Below are 23,678 nucleotides of genomic sequence, written 5' to 3'. Positions count from 1 at the left end.
GAAAGTAGACATGATGCTGCCTAAGGAACAAAGGAACTATGAGGAGGGAGACATGGAAAGGGATAGAAAGTATGGAGGTACAGGGGAAACATACTCAATATACAATATGGGGTTTATAAAAATTTTAAAAAATGATAAAAATAATTAAATACCCCCACGGCTAGTGTTTTAGAAGTTTGGAAACCTACAGAATCATAACCAAGTTATGAAACTGTACCAAGCCATGCTAGTTGGGTTGTATTTTCCACCACGGACAATCCAAGGGCACAAGAATACAAATTTGATAAATTTTAAAAAGTGGATATTGACATTTTACAAACATGAATATAAAAACATTCATGGATTGGTGTGGTTTGGACCATAATAGGTGAGTCCTGAGGTCCTATACTCATTCCAAAATCCTGCAGCTCCATGATGAGCTTGTGAAGCTTGTGACTTCTGCCTTGATGCTCTTGTTACTCTTGCTTTGGTCTGACCATTCTTTGCTTGCTTTGCCCCCAACTCCTTTCTTTTGGGATGAGAACCAACCCTGTGCCACTGTAAGCTGGAAGTATAAAACTTGTTTATTGGTTTTTCAGGAACTCATGGTTAAAAAGACTATTTTTGAACAGTGTTGGAACATTAAAAATTATGTAAACTTCTGAAGTTAGAATGAATGTATTCTGCATTAAAGATGACCAAGAACCTATCGGGACAAAGAGTAGAAAGTAATAGCTTTAAAATCATATGTTTAATTCGGGTGTGGTGAATCATGCACTTAATTTGAGCACTCAGGAGACAGAGGCAAGTGGATCTCTATGAGTTTGAGGTCAGTCTGGTCTACAAAGTGAATTCCAGGACAGCCAGTAGCCAAGACTGTTACACAAAGAAATCCTGTCTAAAAAAACTTGGGGCCTAAGAGAGAGAGAGAGTTCAGCCATTAAAAAAAAAATAAAAAACTAAGGCTCATAACCAAAAGTGGTAGGAAATGTCTCAGCTATCAAGAGGTTAAGACAGGACACTGCCCTTACAGAGGACCAAAGCTCAGTCCCCAGAACCCACAACAGGTAGTTCGCAACTGCCTGTAACTCCAGCTTAAGGAAATCTGACATCCTCTTCTGGCCTCTTTTGGCACTGAACTCATACACACAATTAAAAATAAAATTAAATGTATTTTTAAATGACATATTTGGGTATCAAGTTGACAATAAGTGGTCTTGTGATGTTAACATTGTTAACTTGACAGGATCTGGGATCATCTATGAGATAAACCTCTAAACATAACTGTAAAAAAGTTTTCTGATTGGGTTGAGGTGAGAAGATCCACCCTAAATGTGGGCAGCACAATTTCACAAGTTTGGGCCCCAGAATGAGAAGGAGAAAGTGAGCTGAGCACCTGCATTCATCTCCATCTGCTTCCCTTGCAGAGGCAGGGACACCGGCTGAGGTACAGTCCCACTACAACTGCACCTCACACTCTCAGCCTCAACCCAATCAGAAAACTTTTTACAGATATGTTTAGAGGTTTATCTCACAACAAAACTAAGAAGAAAAAAAAAGAAAAGAAAAAGAAACCAACCTCAAAAAAACCCGACCTTTTCTTCCCAAACTAACTACCATATATCCTATATCATGCTATTTTTTCTTTCAATGCTATTGAGTTTTCTACTCAAGTCTACTGATAAATACTTCTAATTATATACTGTTTTAATGTTTATTGCTTTGCCTTTACAAGTTACAGTAGAATTCTTTTTTTAAATAAAAGAACCCGCCAACATTTTTACGCACTTCATTTTGTAGAAAACTCTAAAATCATTGTTTTGAGTTTTTAGAAAAAGTAAAGACAATAGATTAAGATTCTGTCAATATACATTCTTATCAGTGGGAGTAGGGGCTGTCTCTAACTCTTCTGCCAGTTTTGGGAACTCTATTGGATTGCCTTTTCCAGCCTTAATACAAGGGAGGTGTCTAGTCTTGATATGCAACTTGATGTTCCATGTTTGCTTTATGGAGATGGGAAACCTGCCCTCTTCTGAATAGAAATGAAGGAGGAGAGGATGAGGGAAGAGGGAGTAGGTGGGAGGAAAGGACTAGGAAGAGAGGAAGGAGGGGAAACTGGAGTTGGAATGTAAAAATCATCAAAAGAATAAAACAAACTAAAATATTAACATATTTAATTATTTACTCTTTCTCACTAATTAATCAAATCTGCCTTGTAGCTCAGCATAAATCTTTTTTAACTCTATCTTTGAAAACAATGATTGCTTATTTTTCTTTCTTAAACATAAAATATTCCTTTTTCTATATGCTTGAAGTAATAAAAAAATGTTGTTGATTTTCCATGATTAATTTTTACATGGCTAGACTATAATAAATTCTTTTCTTAAATCTTTGTAAATAATTCTCTAGGATTTTCTAGGTCCATAGAAAGCGATTCCCAACTTGGACTTGCTAATAAGTATGTACACCCAATGCTTAAGCATCATGCCAGTTCACTAGTTAGAGATTTCTGAAGAGAACCAAACTTTAACTGTGATACTTTCCTTGCTCCCACAATCAGTTTAACCCTGGTTCAAACTGCATTGCTTAGACACAAGAGGAAAGAGAACTCATCAGTGTGGGTTCTTAAGGAAGTAGGCAGCACAATCCTAAGATTTTCACCAGAGAAACCAAGACTGAAATCAAGAGGGACCCACCATTCAAATGACCTGGGAAGCACAGACATTTCAAACATCCCACTAAGAACTATATCGCAGTAAACTCAGGTATTCTTTCAACATGGGGAGAAGGAAGATCTAAACTGAGAATGAAAGAGCTAACTTAAGGCTAACTATAAGTTATGGGAAGCCACAAACAATGCTCTCCCTGTTTTTTCTTTCTTTTTTTAAAAATTCAGTTAGAATAAGATTCCTTTCTAAAGTTCACTAACTGAACTTTCAAAAATATTAACATGCAATTTCATAAGTAATTGAATTGTGGGCACATCTGTCACTACGGCTAATTAAAAGGACAGGTTCACTTGTGCCCTGGAAGTTAAGTGTAGCTCAGAGAGAGGACAGCAGCTAGTGAAACCCACATCTATGCTAGCAACATTTAGCTACTGGGCAATGGCAGTGTAAAAGAAGGTCTACTTCTGAAATGCTTCTAGACAGCTTGAAACCTACCTTATTTTTAACAATGGCTCAACCCTTAAAATATCATGAAACAGGATAGTTAGAAATTCTTCAGGATCTAGGAGAAAACAAAACAAAAAAAACCTAAGTGAATCACAGAGAAAATTTAAAAACCATTCTATTCTTTAAGAGAGACATATTAATTAAAAGTTTAGCTCTTTCAGGTTCTCCTGACAAGGGAAAACTTATAATAAAACATTACTTTTTCATTTGTTGTCATGATGCCCTATTTAACAGAATATACTCATTCACACACAGTGAAATCATTTTTATGTCTTTTGGGAGGTTCAGTATAATATACCTGGTATATGCCCTATTTTTTCTTCTATTTTAGTAATAGCCATGTGTATAAATGCCACAGCTGGTTATAATATATAGTTAACAAACTAATTCAGGAGTTGAATCTGAGCAAATTCTTCAGTTGTGAGCAGACAGAAGTGCTGGCCAACTGCTCCACAGCCCCTTTCAACAGGGAGCACAGTGAGAAACTGAGTGCTGGGGACGCTCCCTATCACAGGAAGAGAAGCAGCTCCGAACAGCACTGCTGGGGACAAGGACAGCTCTTTACTTGGTCATCTTCTGTAGAGCCAGCCGGCTGGCCTCTTAAAGACTTCTTCCACATCACATCACTTCAGAAGAATCACAAAATCAGGAGAAATATGCATGTCACATAGAAAAGAAACTTTTCATATTTTTACAGTGCTGGGAATCAAACCCAAGGCCTCTTACATACTCCACCACTGAGTATACTCCTAGCCCTCTCAAATAATTCTAACTTAAATTTAATCATCTAAACTAAATAGGTATATTTCAGGAAATAATTTAGCATATTACTAGAAGATAAACTTTCAAGTTATTTTCAATGCATATATTATAAATTAAAAGAGTCACCTTTTTCTTCACATGTAAATCCTGATAAAGCATCAACTTTTTCAAGTATTTTCCTCAGTTTCATAGTTTTTGTGGCACACACATATCCATATCTGTTGATAAAAATGAATTAACTGACACTGGCACATCTTAATAATCAAGTACTTTTCATCAATTCTAACATGTTACAAAAACAATAGACAAGGCATTTATTTTTAAGAAACAGCTGTAGGCTTCTACAGAAGTTTGAAAAGTGAAAGTCTGAGAATCAGAATTATTTCCAGATACTAGTAAACACCTTAAAAATAACTACCATGTACTAATACAATTCTGAACTTTTTATGAAGCCTGGGTAAAGCAATTTCTAAGTGGCATTTGCTTATTATATTAAAACACTTATTTTATAAAATAGGATATCCAAATTTGAGAAAGTCCTTCTTATACACAGGATAAGAGACATGGAAAAGGGAACTGATGAGATACTAAAAATCTAGAGTCTGAAATCAAACAGTCAACATAATTATGACATTCTCTTTGTTTGACTATAGGAGACCATGGGCTTACAAGAACAAGTCAGAGCCAGCTAATCATACTGTGTACCTGCTTTTTAGAGCGACTATCCACTTACTTGGTAGCTCTTTGCAATCAGCAAACACTAAACACCTACCACTTGTGTAATGCTATATGTAGGGCACCAAAAATACAAAAAGAGATTAAAGAAACCTAACAACAACAAAAAAACAAATAAACAAAACAGGATCTCTGCCTGTGGGCGCTTCCAATACAGAAAGCAAAACCTCTGTCCCAACAACAGATATGACATTTGCAGACACAAGAAATATATCTCAAATTTCTGAGTTACTGATCTTGCCTTAGCCTCCTGAGCTATCAAGTGCTGGGATTACAGGTATATCCCACCATGCCTGAAAAGATGCACCTTGGTCTCATAGGCCATGCGGCAAGTGTTTTCTATAGACTGGTGACAAAATTTGAATAACTATGATTCTGGACTAGTTGGGCAATCGTATGCAAAAAAACGTTTCCTGATGGATTGACAGTATTTTCAAAAGAAGGAAGGTTGTGATAATATGCCTTGTAGTTAAGATTTGACCTGTGCTGTTCTAGTATCATTTACATAGGGAAAGAAAAATCAGAGAGTTTAAAATTTGTGTAAGACTAAATAATGAATATTAAAATCAAAGCACATAATTAAAGGATAAGATGATTAGAAAAGTAAGGCAAACAAGTATCTAGAGAAATTTGTTTCACTTTTAATTTACTTTCTTAGCTATGTGACACAGTACGCCATTTGGAATACTCCTTATAGTTTCATATTTTGTTATTTTTAAATATATTATGTTAATCTTTATTTTCACTGTTAAGAAAAGTGTATCACAAAGTTTAAATTGATCACAGTTGGACTTTAAATTGCATAGTTTGTTCTCTATGTCCCTGAGCTATCTGTTTCCTGATCACTGGCTAACCTAACTCTTCATCACATAAACGCCTTGTGAAGTCATCACACACCACCATCATGTATCAAAGTCTTCCTACATGGTCTTCTGCACATTTACAACTACCTTAGGAAAGGAGTAAAAGAAGACCCAAATAAATTCTTTTAAACAAACAAAATACCATGTCACTTTAATATACCTCACTTGATTCTAGTGCAATGTCATTGCTACCTTGTAGTGCATGACTCCAAATGAGTCCCATCATTTTACAGAATGCACTGCCCAGAATAAACAACACATAAACAGAGGACGAAAAATAAAGGTTTTAAAAAGTCAGTATTCCATGAGAACTAACTTCTTTTTTTTTTACTACATGAGTCCAGAGCATAAATTAATTACTATACAAGAAAACAGTAAACAGAACACCAACTAAAGACAAAACACATGTCTTCTACTTACATTCTCAGAGGATTAACTATTGCTGTCCTCAGTAGCTCCTGGGTCTCACTATAATACTCTATATCAGTTTTTTCTTTTGGTCTGAGCAACACAGTATCCAGGACAGAACTAAAAGCAAATAAGCTGCAAAATAAAAGAATATTTTCCTCATGTTATAAAAACAATAATATTTGAGAAAGATACTTATTTTTTTCATTTTTATTTATTTTTAGAGACAGGGTTTCTCTGTAGCTTTTGGTTCCTGTCCTAGAACTAGCTCTTGTAGACCAGGCTGGCCTCGAACTCACAGAGATCTGCCTGCCTCTGCCTCCCTAGTGCTGGGATTAAAGGCGTGCACCACCACCGCCCGGCTGAGAAAGATTCTCAAAGGAGTAGGAAGAGGCAAAGGGATAAAGTGTAGGGAACCACTGGTCTAAGAACTCATGGACAGACCACACAGGCCCTGTGCTCAGTACCCGGAGACCCTGCAGATCAGGACCAGAAACACCAAGACTGCACCATACACGTGAAGGTTGAAAACACGCCAGAGAACATTATGAAAGAAGCTGGTTTACATAAATGAAGAGAGGCCTGGAAATTGGTCACACACACACAGACAACATAGGGAGAAAGTCAGAGACTGGTCAAGACCAGATCAGACTAGTCAGGACAAATTTATCTCATTATCATAAGACAGGCATTTCCTTATAATAACTTGTGAGTGATTAGCAATAAAAATTTGCTGGTATCAAAGAAAATCAATTTAGTTAAAATAAATTTTTATCAGCAAATCTAAGGAATATTATAGTAATGCTTGCTTGCTTGTTTAATCACAAGTATTCCACCAATGAAAAGACCCACCTTTATTCTGCTCTCTCCTTTAAAATTCTAACTTCCATCCTAACTTCCTAACTCTTGTGGCACAGCCTACGGAGTGGCAGATCCACTTAACTGGCAGTGCACAACCCTTACGGCTCCAGATTCAATCTTCATAGCCTAATGATCCTTGCTGTTCAACTTGATCCACTTTAGGGAAAACTACACAAAGGAGGGCAACAGTGATCCCATGGAAAGTAATTTTTAATATTAAGAATTTTTATGATCATCTCGATATTCCAGAACACACGCAGCACTCAATGCCAATAGCTTGCTGCAGGTTACTTGGCACACGTGCCATCATCTACACTGGAGGCAGATGTCCTCAAAGTATCTGTTCACTCATTATTCACTGCAGTATTTTTATATTAGTGCTTTGGTTCTAGGAGTAGGATATGAAATTCTTTAGTCACTAAGGACCAAATCTCATGATCTTTCCTAACTGTCAGTTTCTCTACATCAAAGGCATCTGGCACCTTCTTTCATATACACACACACATACCTGTCTCCCCTCTCCCCCACACAGCACTATTTACACTTACTGCAGAAAATAGGAACTTACCAGAATAGAGTTGAGTCCAAGTAACAAGAATTGTAATGGCCCTGGATGCCTTTCTTCTTTCCAATCATTATCTTTAAACCTTCTTTTTCCATCTTTGGTGGAGTATTTTCGCCTACTACTTCACTTAAGTAGCCTCCAAATGCTGAAAAGATAAAAAATAAAAATAATTCTTTTAAATCATGACAGTATATATTCATATGCATGTACATATATATCATTTAAAGTATATTTTGGCATCCTCTGCATTTTTTTACTTTAGTTAACTGATGTTTACCTGGACTTATAAAAATGTGATTATTCACTTTCAACATCATTCCTGTCATATAGAGTTTAGAAAATTAAGTCAATTAAGCATCTGTCAAAGCATATTTTGTTACTTGTCCAAAATGTTTCATTTTCAAGTATAAAAAGAAAACAAGTTTCCAAAATATTCTTCAACATTAAGAAAAATGTTTTTCATGAAGATGTTTTCCCTATTTTCCCCTGCTTGACTCTCACTATTGTTAAGGGAAAGGCCAGCATCAGCAAGCTAGTGACCATGAAAAGAATTGTCCTCCATCTGTCAAGCCAACTGCATCCCCAGACTGTATCAGATTTCTTCATAAGGACATCCGAAATGAGGTACTTAAATAGATGCGGAGGGGCAAGTTATTGCTAAAGGGACCACATTTTCATTTCTACCACCCACACTGCCAAAAATTTAATGTCTATAATCAAAAAAAGAGAAGAAAAAACACCGTCTTTCAGTCTTTAGACCCTAAACACTTTTCCTAACTCTTCTTTCAACATATCTCCTCTTAGGACAACTCTCTTATGCACCAAGTAAGAATCTTTACCAACTTCGAAACTTGATGAACACTGGCAAGTAAATAAAACATTTAAACACTGTCACCCTCAGATGCTAAAAAGTAGCAAGAAACAGTCATTCCAGATGGGTAAATAAATTAAAACTATCCAATTACCTAAAGAATTACACCTTTCAATCTGATTGTAAACAGGCTCCAGGAACTCAAACCTAGAGTCGGGTTTGCAGCTCTTAAGTTTCACGAACAGGGCCTTCTTCAAGTCGCAGGTGAAATAGCGCGTGCCCCTGAACGTGCCATCTGTACAGCCCGCACATTCATCCTCCTGAAAAAGAAAGGTTTTGGTATGTGTTATACCGGGAAGAGCTGTGGAGTTTTCACTTTTTCTGAATTTCTTTTTCAAATCTTTTCTGAACAGATCAGCACGAAGGAAAAGGGACTGACTAACTGGTGCTTTGGCCCTCAGCTGGTGGTTTAAGAAAATAATTCTTTAGCCCTCCGGGAAGTATTTGATGCATTTCCTTTCAAAATACATGCTTAGAGCTTCCTTGAGTTTCCCTGAGCCATTTCAAAAGTATTAACAATGGGCAGGAGTAGATAAATTACCTAGTTCCTCACCAGAAAGAAGACAAGTGAAAAAAAGTTAAAAACTATATTTAGGTAATGGATAAATTTATTCAAGTTCTCCCTCCTGGTTATGAAATATCACACAATATACTTTTTAGAGCCAAAAATAAAACCTTCCCCTCTCCCAAAGACTCCAAACATGATTAATTTTAAAGTCAGTCATATCCCTGAACTGACTGCAATGGGAGGAGGCTAAAGAATAAGAAGGAAAACTGGTCACTGAACTGCTTTCTTTGCTGCATTCTGTTTGTATGTGGAGACTACATGTTCTAGCCTAAAAATCAATCTATTCCTTGATCACAAACAAACATGAGGAATAAGTGGGCGAGAAGCCTTAGCAATGCAAAGGGTGAAGGTAAGCAATACTATATTTCCTCTACTACTGGATTTTTTTTTGACAAAAAATAACTTCCCAAGAAATTATCTAATAGAGGAAAACCTAGTTTTAAAACCCATGAAGAAAAGTTGTAGATTTCAAGCCAAAATAAATTACCAGTTCCAGCCCAGCTAGCACGTCACTGAGCCCAGGCGGCTGGCCAATCCAACGGATAACCCCATAGAACGGGGGATTCTCTTTCACTTCAGCCAGTGAGCCCACCTCTAGGCCATATGCATTAGCAGAAGAGATGGGCACAGGTGGACTCTCCTGGACAGGCGTGCTGTTCAGCTCGCCCGTCACAGACTGCACTGACAGTGACAGTGGGCTGTGAGCAATGCTGCCGTTAGTATTGGGCATCTTGGTCAGGCTGAACGGTAGAGAGTGGAATCTGTTCTCGCTGGATAAGGAGTTCATGGAAGGAGGTTGTGGTGGAGGTGATGAATGTCCAAAGTCTGGAGACAGCTCTGTAAGTGACTTTGCAGGGTCTTCTGCAACTATGAAAAATTGTCCTTAATTAGAAAAGGCTGTTCAAGAACATTAAATATAACTGCATCTTCTAAAAACAATACAAAGTTCTAGTCTAACTGATCACATGATCCCTTTCCAAGTCTGCTTGAAAGCACTGTAAACTCATAGGCTCTGAAAAAAGGTTCTTGCTCCTCTTCTTGACCTCCACAGTTTCCTGTCTCAGTAATCTGGCATTGGTCATCTAAGTCTAGTCAGTATCACATAGATTATATTCTTTCCCATAATATGATTAAATTAGAAATTAGTATGAAGAGATATAAAAATTAAATAGTAATTCTAAATAACCTCTGGAAGAACAGTCAGTGCTCTTAATCTCTGAGCCATCTCTCCGGCCCAGGATGAATGAATTCTAGAGAGAGGCAGGTCATGCTGCCTATGCTCACAAAACCCCACTCAGGGCGAGAATCAGATGTCGCAAATATCCACTCAGGTCACTTTCTGTGTAAGTATATATGTAACCTAGAGTATGCAACTGTAGATTTTACTGTGTGTTTTAGCTTATAACTGAATCCATGTCATAAGCAGTCATCATAGAGACTTAGAACACTATATTTTCATTTAGTTTACTGAATCTACTGAATACAAAGTAGTGTAGAAGCACTAGGAACTTACAGAAAATACAGGCAAATAACCAAAACCACTTCGGGGACACTTAACCTAACCTAAGAGAGTGAGTGAGTACAGCACAAGGAAAGGTTTCAGTTTAAGAGGTGAAGAACAGTCAGCCAGACCATTGAACTGGAGGAACTAGAAGGATTTCCAGGTAATTAACCTGCACAGATGAAGGAAATAAATACAAGAAAGGAGAATGATATCTAGGAAACAAGGAAAGGTAGTGTGTTTTAAAGAAAGTAAGATAGGCAAGTCTTTAAATGAGTCACTTCATTTCTAGAAACAGTTGATTCTAAGCAGATGTTTTAAGAGATCAGAACAAAGTGCTGGGCATAGTAGTGTACACTTTTAATCTCAACACTCAGAAACCAGAAGCAGGTGAGTCTCGGTGAGTTCGAGGCCAGTCTGCTCAACAGAGCAAGTTCTAGGACAGCCAGGACATTTTATACAGAGAAACCGAGTCTCGGGTAAAAAAAAAAAACAAAGCAAAACAAAACCCAGACTACTAACATATTTCAAATGTATCCTCAACCCTAATAACAGTGTAGTTCAAACTATGTTTAATATTTTAGTTCAGCAATATTGTCATATTAGCTATGATCTATTCACTGTTTCCAAAATTAACAAATATTGATGAAAAAGTCATTTCCCCTTACATATTAAACAGAGGGTACCATTATAAAGAGGACTAAAATTATAGATTACCTTCATCAATATACCATGAATTTTTGGATTTGGATTGTTGTTGTGAGTCAACAGATGACCCATTTAAGGTATAAAATAATTCAGATCTGTTTCTACTTCCAGGGTCTGAGGTAGATCCTACAGAACAAGAAAAGTTCCTTTTTAAAAAAAACCAATAGTTACAAAAAGAAATTTTATAAATAAGTTAACATGCGTATGGTATAACAACTGCTCCCACAACTAATATACATATACATAATATTGTATTGGCTTTGGCTTTAAAAGTTTGGTAATTAGTCAACACAGAAGAGAGTAGGAGTTATAAAATTAATATAAAAGTTAGCCGTTTATATTAAAGCTCTAAGAAACCATTCTGGTGGTCAGTGGTGACACGAGCCTTTAATCCCAGCACTTAGTAGAGGCAGGCACATCTGAGTTTGAGGCCATCCTGGTCTATTGAGCAAGTTCCAGGACACTACAGACTATCTAAAGAAATCTGGACAAAAAAAAATCATTCCATGTAGTCTATTTTTCAATGTCACCTCTACTTTGATGAAATTACTGGCTCAAGAATTTCACCTCTATCATTCATACCATATAACAGTGGTTTTCCACCTTTCTAATTCTGCCACCCTTTAATACAATACCTCAAACTGTGGAAAACCCCAACCAGAAAATTATTTTCATTGTTGCTTTATAACTGCAATTTTACCACCTTTATGAGTTGTAATATAAATATCTTTCTTTTCCAATGGTCTTAAACGACCCCAATAAAAGGGTCATTCAAACCCTAAAGGGGTCCCGATCCACAGGATGACACCCCATTGCAGTCAACAAAAGAACATGCAGCAGTGTTATAGAGCCTAGACATACACAAAGTTCTTTCACCAAGGGCTGTGAAGTGCATTCTATGATGGTCACATGATGTGGGATTCCCCTCCGCATGCTGTGAATACCATTGGTTAATAAAGAAATTGGTTTGGCCTGATAGAGTTGAACAGAGCTAGGTGGGGAAAACTGAATGCTGGGAGGAAGAAGGGCAGAGTCAGTGAGAAGCCATATAGCCCCACAGGAGATGCCAGAACTTTACCTGGTAAGCCACAGCCTCGTGGCAATACACAGATTAATGGAGATGGGTTAATTTAAGATGAGTTAGCCAGAAATATGCTTAAGCTATTGGCCAAAGAGTATTGCAAATAATAGGGTTTCTGTGTGATTATTTTGGGGCTGAGCAGCTGGGAACAAGCAAGAGGTCTCATAAAAAAAGTCACACACAAAAACAAACTGCCGAATGATGCACTTCTCAGAACTCATCCCAGGAATAAGTGGCTCATCATTATAATTTCCCTTCATAAACTTCAAATGTGATCATACAAGCTGATGAACTAATTAAGTTAAAAAACATTCAGGTTTTGGGTGGATACTTCGCTCAGGAGTGGAGTCTTATATTACTTTGTGTAAGATGCCAGACTTGATGCAAGCACCAAAAAATAAAAAATAAAAAAGTAATCTCAGTGTCTGGAACAATACCTGAGTAAAAAAGTACTTACCTAGCTTATAAGGTTCTGTTGACTTTGATCCCAAAATTACAAAAGAAATAATTTATTTTTTTTTCATTTACAATATAAACATCTTAGAATTTTATTAACACAATTTTTTGCACTTTGTAGTTTAGGAGGATGGACCTCCGAGGCTCTGTGCCCTCATTAGGGATGTGGTGGAATATTCGGCCTGTGCCTGTCATTGGCGGACAATGTAGTCCACGACCCATATGACCAGTGGTACTTTCCTCCTTTCAGGAGAAGGCCAGCATCAGCTCAAGCAACAAGACTAGGAAGCCTGATGACAAGAAGACATGACTTCGAGTCTAGCATCTCTCATGCACTGCTTGAGCTGGAGATGAACTCAGATCTCAAGGCACAGCTTGGAAACTCAGTATCACCCACCACAGCCAAGGAAGCTGGTGATGGTCAGAAAGCAATCCTTATTTTAGCACCAGTTTCTCAGCAGAAATCTTTCCAGAAAATCCAAGTCTGGCTGGTTCATGAATTAGAGAAAAAGTTTAGTGGCAACCATGCAGTCTTCACTGCTAAAAGAAGATTCTGCCAATGCCAACTCAGTAAAGCAGTACAAAAAATAAACAAAAGCACCCAAAAGCTGCACCCTGGCAGCTGTACATAACACCATCCTTGGGGACTTGTTCTTCCCAAGTGAAACTGTGGATACTCCGTGTGAATGCATGGCAGTCAGCTCCTAAAGGTTCATTTAGACAAAGCTCAGTAGAACAAGCAGAACACAAGTCGAAACTTTTTCTGGTGTGTATTAGAAGCTCCCTCCCTCCCTCTCTCTCTCCCACTCTAGGGTTTTTCGCTGGAACTTGCTCTGTCAACCAGGCTGGCCTCAAACACAGAGATCCACCTGCCTTTGCCTCCTGAGAGCTGGGATTGAAGGCATGTAAAACCGCCAGCTGTTCTCTCTCTTATCCAAATAAAAAGCTCCCTCCACAGCTCATAGGCTGGCCATTTCAGTGGTTTCTTTACTACATCCTCACTTAAAATCATGTACATAAAATTTTAGTTTACATAAAGTGTAGGAACAAATTATATGTATACATATATATACATATATATATACACACACAATAACATATAGCTTATTTAACATCTTGGAGAATCATATTATCATGTAAACTATCAAGAATGGCCTCCATACATGTAACGTTTGGTTCATTATGACTAGATAAAGCGTTGTCACCAACACCTCTTGACAAAAAGGCAAGTTCGGGAGACCTCCTTTCCGGTGTCATGCTCTCTGAAATAGTAAACATGCTTTTTAACTATATATGGAAGAAACATAGTTTAGCATAAAAAACAAAGAAATCCTTTCCAACAAAAAAAGCACAATCTTTATAGTCTTACAGATTCAAGTTAATGACTCCACAGTACTGAAAGGTAATTCCTCAGGTGAAAAAAATCAACACTGTACTTAAAAATATAATTTCTGTAAGAAAATGTAATCATCAGTTATCAAAATGCTTTAATTTCTGAAAAGTTAATCAGATGCAGTCAATTTTATTTGAAGTTTTAAAAAGCTTTAAAGAAAACCTTATTCATAATTTTTGTTACATTTTCCAGATCAGCATGCCCAGCACAACCCTACACATTACTGCGTTTTACACTCTATCGTTTATGGAGTGTGCCAAGATAAACATGGACAATCTGTTTACTGTAAAAACCGGAGCCTTTGCATGCCCACGTGCATGGACAACCTCTAACCAATGTGCTGCACTAAACTGACTTGATAAAACATTCTCAGCCACCCAAGTATGCTGGATCAGTGTATTTCACAGAACACAGCTTGATAAAAACCTGGGTAGGAGACAAATCAGAGTTAAGAATGCACTCATTACTAAGTATGTTTCCACCTTTAAACATAACATGCATTAAGAATAACAAATATGTATACAAACAAATGCAAACAGGAAAAGCAGAGAATTACACACAAATCAATAATGCAAGTTCTAGGACAGTAAGGACTTTTTATACAGAGAAACTCTGTCTCGAGAAAAAAAAAAAGCAAAACAAAACCCAGACTACTAACATATTTCAAATGTATCCTCAACCCTAATAACAGTGTAGTTCAAACTATGTTTAATATTTTAGTTCAGCAATATTGTCATATTAGCTATGATCTATTCACTGTTTCCAAAATTAACAAATATTGACGAAAAAGTCATTTCCCCTTACATATCAAACAGAGGGTACCATTATAAAAAGGACTAAAATTATAGATTACCTTCATCAATATACCATGAATTTCTGGATTTGGATTGTTGTTGTGAGTCAACAGATGACCCATTTAAGGTATGAAATAATCCAGAACTGCTTATACTTCCCGGGTCTGAGGTAGATCCTGTGGAACAAGAAAAGTTCCTTTTTAAAAAGCCAATATGTTATAAAAAGAACTTTTATAAATAAATTAACATGTGTATGGTATAACAACTGCTCACACAACTAATATACATAGTATTGTATTATCGTCGGCGTTAAAATTTGGTAATTTGTCAACACAGAAGAGAGTAGGAGTTATAAAATTAATATAAAAGTGAGCCTTTTATATTAAAGCTCTAAGAAACCATTCTGGTGGTCAGTGGTGACACGAGCCTTTAATCCCAGCACTTAGTAGAGGCAGGCACATCTGAGTTTGAGGCCATCCTGGTCTATTGAGCAAGTTCCAGGACACTACAGACTATCTAAAGAAATCTGGGCAAAAAAAAAATCATTCCATGTAGTCTATTTTTCAATGTCACCTCTACTTTGATGAAATTACTGGCTCACGAATTTCACCTCTATCATTCATACCATATAACAGTGGTTTTCCACCTTCCTAATTCTGCCACCCTTTAATACAATACCTCAAACTGTGGCAAACCCCAACCAGAAAATTATTTTCATTGTTACTTTATAACTGCAATTTTACCACCTTTATGAGTTGTAATATAAATATCTTTCTTTTCCAATGGTCTTAAACGACCCCAATAAAAGGGTCATTCAAACCCTAAAGGGGTCCCGATCCACAGGATGACACCCCATTGCAGTCAACGAAAGAACATGCAGCAGTGTTATAGAGCCTAGACATACACAAAGTTCTTTCACCAAGGGCTGTGAAGTGCATTCTATGATGGTCACATGATGTGGGATTCCCCTCCGCATGCTGTGAATACCATTGGTTAATAAAGAAATTGGTTTGGCCTGATAGAGTTGAACAGAGCTAGGTGGGGAAAACTGAATGCTGGGAGGAAGAAGGGCAGAGTCAGTGAGAAGCCATATAGCCCCACAGGAGATGCCAGAACTTTACCTGGTAAGCCACAGCCTCGTGGCAATACACAGATTAATGGAGATGGGTTAATTTAAGATGAGTTAGCCAGAAATATGCTTAAGCTATTGGCCAAAGAGTATTGCAAATAATAGGGTTTCTGTGTGATTATTTTGGGGCTGAGCAGCTGGGAACAAACAAGAGGTCTCATAAAAAAAGTCACACACAAAAACAAACTGCCGAATGATGCACTTCTCAGAACTCATCCCAAAAATAAGTGGCTCAACATTATAATTTTCCTTCATAAACTTCAAATGTGATCATACAAGCTGATGAACTAATTAAGTTAAAAAACATTCAGGTTTTGGGTGGATATGTGGCTCAGGTGTGGAGTCTTATATTAGTTTGTGTAAGATGCCAGACTTGATGCAAGCACCAAAAAAGAAATAAAAATAAAAAAGTAATCTCAGTGTCTGGAACAATACCTGAATAAAAAAGTACTTACCTAGCTTATAAGGTTCTGTTGACTTTGATCCCAAAATTACAAAAGAAATAATTTATTTTTTTTACATTTACAATATAAACATCTTAGAATTTTATTAACACAATTTTTTGCACTTTGTAGTTTAGGAGGATGGACCTCCGAGGCTCTGTGCCCTCGTTAGGGATGTGGTGGAATATTCGGCCTGTGCCTGTCAATGGCGGACAATGTAGTCCACGACCCATATGACCAGTGGTACGTTCCTCCTTTCAGGAGAAGGCCAGCATCAGCTCAAGCAACAAGACTAGGAAGCCTGATGACAAGAAGACATGACTTCGAGTCTAGCATCTCTCATGCACTGCTTGAGCTGGAGATGAACTCAGATCTCAAGGCACAGCTTGGAAACTTAGTATCACCCACCACAGCCAAGGAAGCTGGTGATGGTCAGAAAGCAATCCTTATTTTAGCACCAGTTTCTCAGCAGAAATCTTTCCAGAAAATCCAAGTCTGGCTGGTTCATGAATTAGAGAAAAAGTTTAGTGGCAACCATGCAGTCTTCACTGCTCAAAGAAGATTCTGCCCAAGCCAACTCAGAAAAGCTGTACAAAAAATAAGCAAAAGCACCCAACAGCTGCACCCTGGCAGCTGTACATGACACCATCCTTGGGGACTTGTTCTTCCCAAGTGAAACTGTGGATACTCCGTGTGAATGCATGGCAGTCAGCTCCTAAAGGTTCATTTAGACAAAGCTCAGCAGAACAAGCAGAACACAGGTCGAAACTTTTTCTGGTGTGTATTAGAAGCTCCCTCCCTCCCTCTCTCTCTCCCCCTCTAGGGTTTTTCGCTGGAACTTGCTCTGTCAACCAGGCTGGCCTCAAACACAGAGATCCACCTGCCTTTGCCTCCTGAGAGCTGGGATTAAAGGCATGTAACACGGCCAGCTGTTCTCTCTCTTATCCAAATAAAAAGCTCCCTCCACCGCTCATAGGCTGGCCATTTCGGTGGTTTCTTTACTACATCCTCACTTAAAATCATGTACATAAAATTTTAGTTTACATAAACTGTAGGAACAAATTATATGTGTATATATATACATATATATATACACACACACAATAACATATAGCTTATTTAACATCTTGGAGAATCATATTATCATGTAAACTATCAAGAATGGCCTCCATACCTGTAACGTTTGGTTCATTATGACTAGATAAAGCGTTGTCACCAACACCTCTTGACAAAAAGGCCAGTTCGGGAGACCTCCTTTCCGGTGTCATGCTCTCTGAAATAGTAAACATGCTTTTTAACTATATATGGAAGAAACATAGTTTAGCATAAAAATCAAAGAAATCCTTTCCAACAAAAAAAGCACAATCTTTATAGTCTTACAGATTCTCTTTAAAGACTCCACAGTACTGAAAGGTAATTCCTCAGGTGAAAAAAATCAACACTGTACTTAAAAATATAATTTCTGTAAGAAAATGTAATCATCAGTTATCAAAATGCTTTAATTTTTGAAAAGTTAATCAGATGCAGTCAATTTTATTTGAAGTTTTAAAAAGCTTTAAAGAAAACCTTATTCATAATTTTTGTTACATTTTCCAGATCAGCATGCCAAGCACAACCCTACACATTACTGCGTTTTACACAAGCGTTTATGGAGTGTGCCAAGATAAACATGGACAATCTGTTTACTGTAAAAACCGGAGCCTTTGCATGCCCACGTGCCTGGACAACCTCTAACCAATGTGCTGCACTAAACTGACTTGATAAAACTTTCTCAGCCACCCAAGTATGCTGGATCAGTGTATTTCACAGAACACAGCTTGATAAAAACCTGGGTAGGAGACAAATCAGAGTTAAGAATGCACTCACTACTAGGTATGTTTCCACCTTTAAACATAACATGCATTAAGAATAACAAATATGTATACAAACAAATGCAAATAGGAAAAGCAGAGAATTACACACAAATCAATAATGCAAGTTCTAGGACAGCAAGGACTTTTTATACAGAGAAACTCTGTCTCGAGAAAAAAAAAAAAGCAAAACAAAACCCAGACTACTAACATATTTCAAATGTATCCTCAACCCTAATAACAGTGTAGTTCAAACGATGTTTAATATTATAGTTCAGCAATATTGTCATATGAGCTATGATCTATTCACTGTTTCCAAACTTAACAAATATTGACGAAAAAGTCATTTCCCCTTACATATTAAACAGAGGGTACCATTATAAAAAGGACTAAAATTATAGATTACCTTCATCAATATACCATGAATTTTTGGATTTGGATTGTTGTTGTGAGTCAACAGATGACTCACTTAAGGTATAATATAATTCAGAACTGCTTATACTTCCTGGGTCTGAGGTAGATCCTATGGAACAAGAAAAGTTCCTTTTTAAAAAGCCAATATGTTATAAAAAGAAATTTTATAAATAAATTGACATGCGTATGGTATAACAACTGCTCACACAACTAATATACATAGTATTGTATTTTCTTCGGCTTTAAAAGTTTGGTAATTAGTCAACACAGAAGAGAGTAGGAGTTATAAAATCAATATAAAAGTGAGCCTTTTATATTAAAGCTCTAAGAAACCATTCTGGTGGTCAGTGGTGACACGAGCCTTTAATCCCAGCACTTAGTAGAGGCAGGCACATCTGAGTTTGAGGCCATCCTGGTCTATTGAGCAAGTTCCAGGACACTACAGACTATCTAAAGAAATCTGGGCAAAAAAAAAATCATTCCATGTAGTCTATTTTTCAATGTCACCTCTACTTTGATGAAATTACTGGCTCACGAATTTCACCTCTATCATTCATACCATATAACAGTGGTTTTCCACCTTCCTAATTCTGCCACCCTTTAATACAATACCTCAAACTGTGGCAAACCCCAACCAGAAAATTATTTTCATTGTTACTTTATAACTGCAATTTTACCACCTTTATGAGTTGTAATATAAATATCTTTCTTTTCCAATGGTCTTAAACGACCCCAATAAAAGGGTCATTCAAACCCTAAAGGGGTCCCGATCCACAGGATGACACCCCATTGCAGTCAACGAAAGAACATGCAGCAGTGTTATAGAGCCTAGACATACACAAAGTTCTTTCACCAAGGGCTGTGAAGTGCATTCTATGATGGTCACATGATGTGGGATTCCCCTCCGCATGCTGTGAATACCATTGGTTAATAAAGAAATTGGTTTGGCCTGATAGAGTTGAACAGAGCTAGGTGGGGAAAACTGAATGCTGGGAGGAAGAAGGGCAGAGTCAGTGAGAAGCCATATAGCCCCACAGGAGATGCCAGAACTTTACCTGGTAAGCCACAGCCTCGTGGCAATACACAGATTAATGGAGATGGGTTAATTTAAGATGAGTTAGCCAGAAATATGCTTAAGCTATTGGCCAAAGAGTATTGCAAATAATAGGGTTTCTGTGTGATTATTTTGGGGCTGAGCAGCTGGGAACAAACAAGAGGTCTCATAAAAAAAGTCACACACAAAAACAAACTGCCGAATGATGCACTTCTCAGAACTCATCCCAAAAATAAGTGGCTCAACATTATAATTTTCCTTCATAAACTTCAAATGTGATCATACAAGCTGATGAACTAATTAAGTTAAAAAACATTCAGGTTTTGGGTGGATATGTGGCTCAGGTGTGGAGTCTTATATTAGTTTGTGTAAGATGCCAGACTTGATGCAAGCACCAAAAAAGAAATAAAAATAAAAAAGTAATCTCAGTGTCTGGAACAATACCTGAATAAAAAAGTACTTACCTAGCTTATAAGGTTCTGTTGACTTTGATCCCAAAATTACAAAAGAAATAATTTATTTTTTTTACATTTACAATATAAACATCTTAGAATTTTATTAACACAATTTTTTGCACTTTGTAGTTTAGGAGGATGGACCTCCGAGGCTCTGTGCCCTCGTTAGGGATGTGGTGGAATATTCGGCCTGTGCCTGTCAATGGCGGACAATGTAGTCCACGACCCATATGACCAGTGGTACGTTCCTCCTTTCAGGAGAAGGCCAGCATCAGCTCAAGCAACAAGACTAGGAAGCCTGATGACAAGAAGACATGACTTCGAGTCTAGCATCTCTCATGCACTGCTTGAGCTGGAGATGAACTCAGATCTCAAGGCACAGCTTGGAAACTTAGTATCACCCACCACAGCCAAGGAAGCTGGTGATGGTCAGAAAGCAATCCTTATTTTAGCACCAGTTTCTCAGCAGAAATCTTTCCAGAAAATCCAAGTCTGGCTGGTTCATGAATTAGAGAAAAAGTTTAGTGGCAACCATGCAGTCTTCACTGCTCAAAGAAGATTCTGCCCAAGCCAACTCAGAAAAGCTGTACAAAAAAATAAGCAAAAGCACCCAACAGCTGCACCCTGGCAGCTGTACATGACACCATCCTTGGGGACTTGTTCTTCCCAAGTGAAACTGTGGATACTCCGTGTGAATGCATGGCAGTCAGCTCCTAAAGGTTCATTTAGACAAAGCTCAGCAGAACAAGCAGAACACAGGTCGAAACTTTTTCTGGTGTGTATTAGAAGCTCCCTCCCTCCCTCTCTCTCTCCCCCTCTAGGGTTTTTCGCTGGAACTTGCTCTGTCAACCAGGCTGGCCTCAAACACAGAGATCCACCTGCCTTTGCCTCCTGAGAGCTGGGATTAAAGGCATGTAACACGGCCAGCTGTTCTCTCTCTTATCCAAATAAAAAGCTCCCTCCACCGCTCATAGGCTGGCCATTTCGGTGGTTTCTTTACTACATCCTCACTTAAAATCATGTACATAAAATTTTAGTTTACATAAACTGTAGGAACAAATTATATGTGTATATATATATACATATATATATACACACACACAATAACATATAGCTTATTTAACATCTTGGAGAATCATATTATCATGTAAACTATCAAGAATGGCCTCCATACCTGTAACGTTTGGTTCATTATGACTAGATAAAGCGTTGTCACCAACACCTCTTGACAAAAAGGCAAGTTCGGGAGACCTCCTTTCCGGTGTCATGCTCTCTGAAATAGTAAACATGCTTTTTAACTATATATGGAAGAAACATAGTTTAGCATAAAAATCAAAGAAATCCTTTCCAACAAAAAAAGCACAATCTTTATAGTCTTACAGATTCACGTTAAAGACTCCACAGTACTGAAAGGTAATTCCTCAGGTGAAAAAAATCAACACTGTACTTAAAAATATAATTTCTGTAAGAAAATGTAATCATCAGTTATCAAAATGCTTTAATTTTTGAAAAGTTAATCAGATGCAGTCAATTTTATTTGAAGTTTTAAAAAGCTTTAAAGAAAACCTTATTCATAATTTTTGTTACATTTTCCAGATCAGCATGCCCAGCACAACCCTACACATTACTGCGTTTTACACTCAAGCGTTTATGGAGTGTGCCAAGATAAACATGGACAATCTGTTTACTGTAAAAACCGGAGCCTTTGCATGCCCACGTGCCTGGACAACCTCTAACCAATGTGCTGCACTAAACTGACTTGATAAAACTTTCTCAGCCACCCAAGTATGCTGGATCAGTGTATTTCACAGAACACAGCTTGATAAAAACCTGGGTAGGAGACAAATCAGAGTTAAGAATGCACTCACTACTAGGTATGTTTCCACCTTTAAACATAACATGCATTAAGAATAACAAATATGTATACAAACAAATGCAAACAGGAAAAGCAGAGAATTACACACAAATCAATAATGCAAGTTCTAGGACAGCAAGGACTTTTTATACAGAGAAACTCTGTCTCGAGAAAAAAAAAAAAGCAAAACAAAACCCAGACTACTAACATATTTCAAATGTATCCTCAACCCTAATAACAGTGTAGTTCAAACGATGTTTAATATTATAGTTCAGCAATATTGTCATATGAGCTATGATCTATTCACTGTTTCCAAACTTAACAAATATTGACGAAAAAGTCATTTCCCCTTACATATTAAACAGAGGGTACCATTATAAAAAGGACTAAAATTATAGATTACCTTCATCAATATACCATGAATTTTTGGATTTGGATTGTTGTTGTGAGTCAACAGATGACTCACTTAAGGTATAATATAATTCAGAACTGCTTATACTTCCTGGGTCTGAGGTAGATCCTATGGAACAAGAAAAGTTCCTTTTTAAAAAGCCAATATGTTATAAAAAGAAATTTTATAAATAAAGTGACATGCGTATGGTATAACAACTGCTCACACAACTAATATACATAGTATTGTATTTTCTTCGGCTTTAAAAGTTTGGTAATTAGTCAACACAGAAGAGAGTAGGAGTTATAAAATCAATATAAAAGTGAGCCTTTTATATTAAAGCTCTAAGAAACCATTCTGGTGGTCAGTGGTGACACGAGCCTTTAATCCCAGCACTTAGTAGAGGCAGGCACATCTGAGTTTGAGGCCATCCTGGTCTATTGAGCAAGTTCCAGGACACTACAGACTATCTAAAGAAATCTGGACAAAAAAAAAATCATTCCATGTAGTCTATTTTTCAATGTCACCTCTACTTTGATGAAATTACTGGCTCAAGAATTTCACCTCTATCATTCATACCATATAACAGTGGTTTTCCACCTTCCTAATTCTGCCACCCTTTAATACAATACCTCAAACTGTGGCAAACCCCAACCAGAAAATTATTTTCATTGTTACTTTATAACTGCAATTTTATCACCTTTATGAGTTGTAATATAAATATCTTTCTTTTCCAATGGTCTTAAACGACCCCAATAAAAGGGTCATTCAAACCCTAAAGGGGTCACGATCCACAGGATGACACCCCATTGCAGTCAACAAAAGAACATGCAGCAGTGTTATAGAGCCTAGACATACACAAAGTTCTTTCACCAAGGGCTGTGAAGTGCATTCTATGATGGTCACATGATGTGGGATTCCCCTCCGCATGCTGTGAATACCATTGGTTAATAAAGAAATTGGTTTGGCCTGATAGAGTTGAACAGAGCTAGGTGGGGAAAACTGAATGCTGGGAGGAAGAAGGGCAGAGTCAGTGAGAAGCCATATAGCCCCACAGGAGATGCCAGAACTTTACCTGGTAAGCCACAGCCTCGTGGCAATACACAGATTAATGGAGATGGGTTAATTTAAGATGAGTTAGCCAGAAATATGCTTAAGCTATTGGCCAAAGAGTATTGCAAATAATAGGGTTTCTGTGTGATTATTTTGGGGCTGAGCAGCTGGGAACAAACAAGAGGTCTCATAAAAAAAGTCACACACAAAAACAAACTGCCGAATGATGCACTTCTCAGAACTCATCCCAGGAATAAGTGGCTCATCATTATAATTTCCCTTCATAAACTTCAAATGTGATCATACAAGCTGA

The 23,678-nt window shown here is 37.4% G+C and overlaps 1 protein-coding gene and 3 pseudogenes across 1 annotated transcript in view; 3 read left to right on the top strand and 1 right to left on the bottom strand.

Moving 5' to 3' along the window:
• LOC142853092 (ubiquitin carboxyl-terminal hydrolase CYLD-like) overlaps positions 1 to 23,678 on the bottom strand; it is a 67,244-nt gene that overhangs the window by 7,268 nt on the left and 36,298 nt on the right. The window contains exons 5-11 of the mRNA XM_075978006.1: positions 11,007 to 11,123; positions 9,276 to 9,655; positions 8,315 to 8,480; positions 7,353 to 7,494; positions 5,936 to 6,058; positions 4,044 to 4,135; positions 3,144 to 3,210 (exon numbers count right to left, since the gene is read on the bottom strand). Coding sequence (XP_075834121.1) covers positions 3,144 to 3,210; positions 4,044 to 4,135; positions 5,936 to 6,058; positions 7,353 to 7,494; positions 8,315 to 8,480; positions 9,276 to 9,655; positions 11,007 to 11,123 — 1,087 coding nt within the window. The remainder of the gene's footprint in view (positions 1 to 3,143; positions 3,211 to 4,043; positions 4,136 to 5,935; positions 6,059 to 7,352; positions 7,495 to 8,314; positions 8,481 to 9,275; positions 9,656 to 11,006; positions 11,124 to 23,678) is intronic.
• Positions 12,828 to 16,465, top strand: LOC142852719 (small ribosomal subunit protein eS7-like; annotated as a pseudogene).
• On the top strand, positions 16,499 to 18,049 carry LOC142852718 (small ribosomal subunit protein eS7-like; annotated as a pseudogene).
• Positions 20,269 to 21,040, top strand: LOC142852716 (small ribosomal subunit protein eS7-like; annotated as a pseudogene).

This window comes from Microtus pennsylvanicus, chromosome 6 (genome assembly GCF_037038515.1).
Source record: "Microtus pennsylvanicus isolate mMicPen1 chromosome 6, mMicPen1.hap1, whole genome shotgun sequence".
Taxonomy (NCBI): Eukaryota; Metazoa; Chordata; class Mammalia; order Rodentia; family Cricetidae; genus Microtus; species Microtus pennsylvanicus.
The sequence above is the reverse complement of the archived record's forward strand: the minus strand, read 5'-3'. Positions and strand labels throughout refer to the sequence as shown.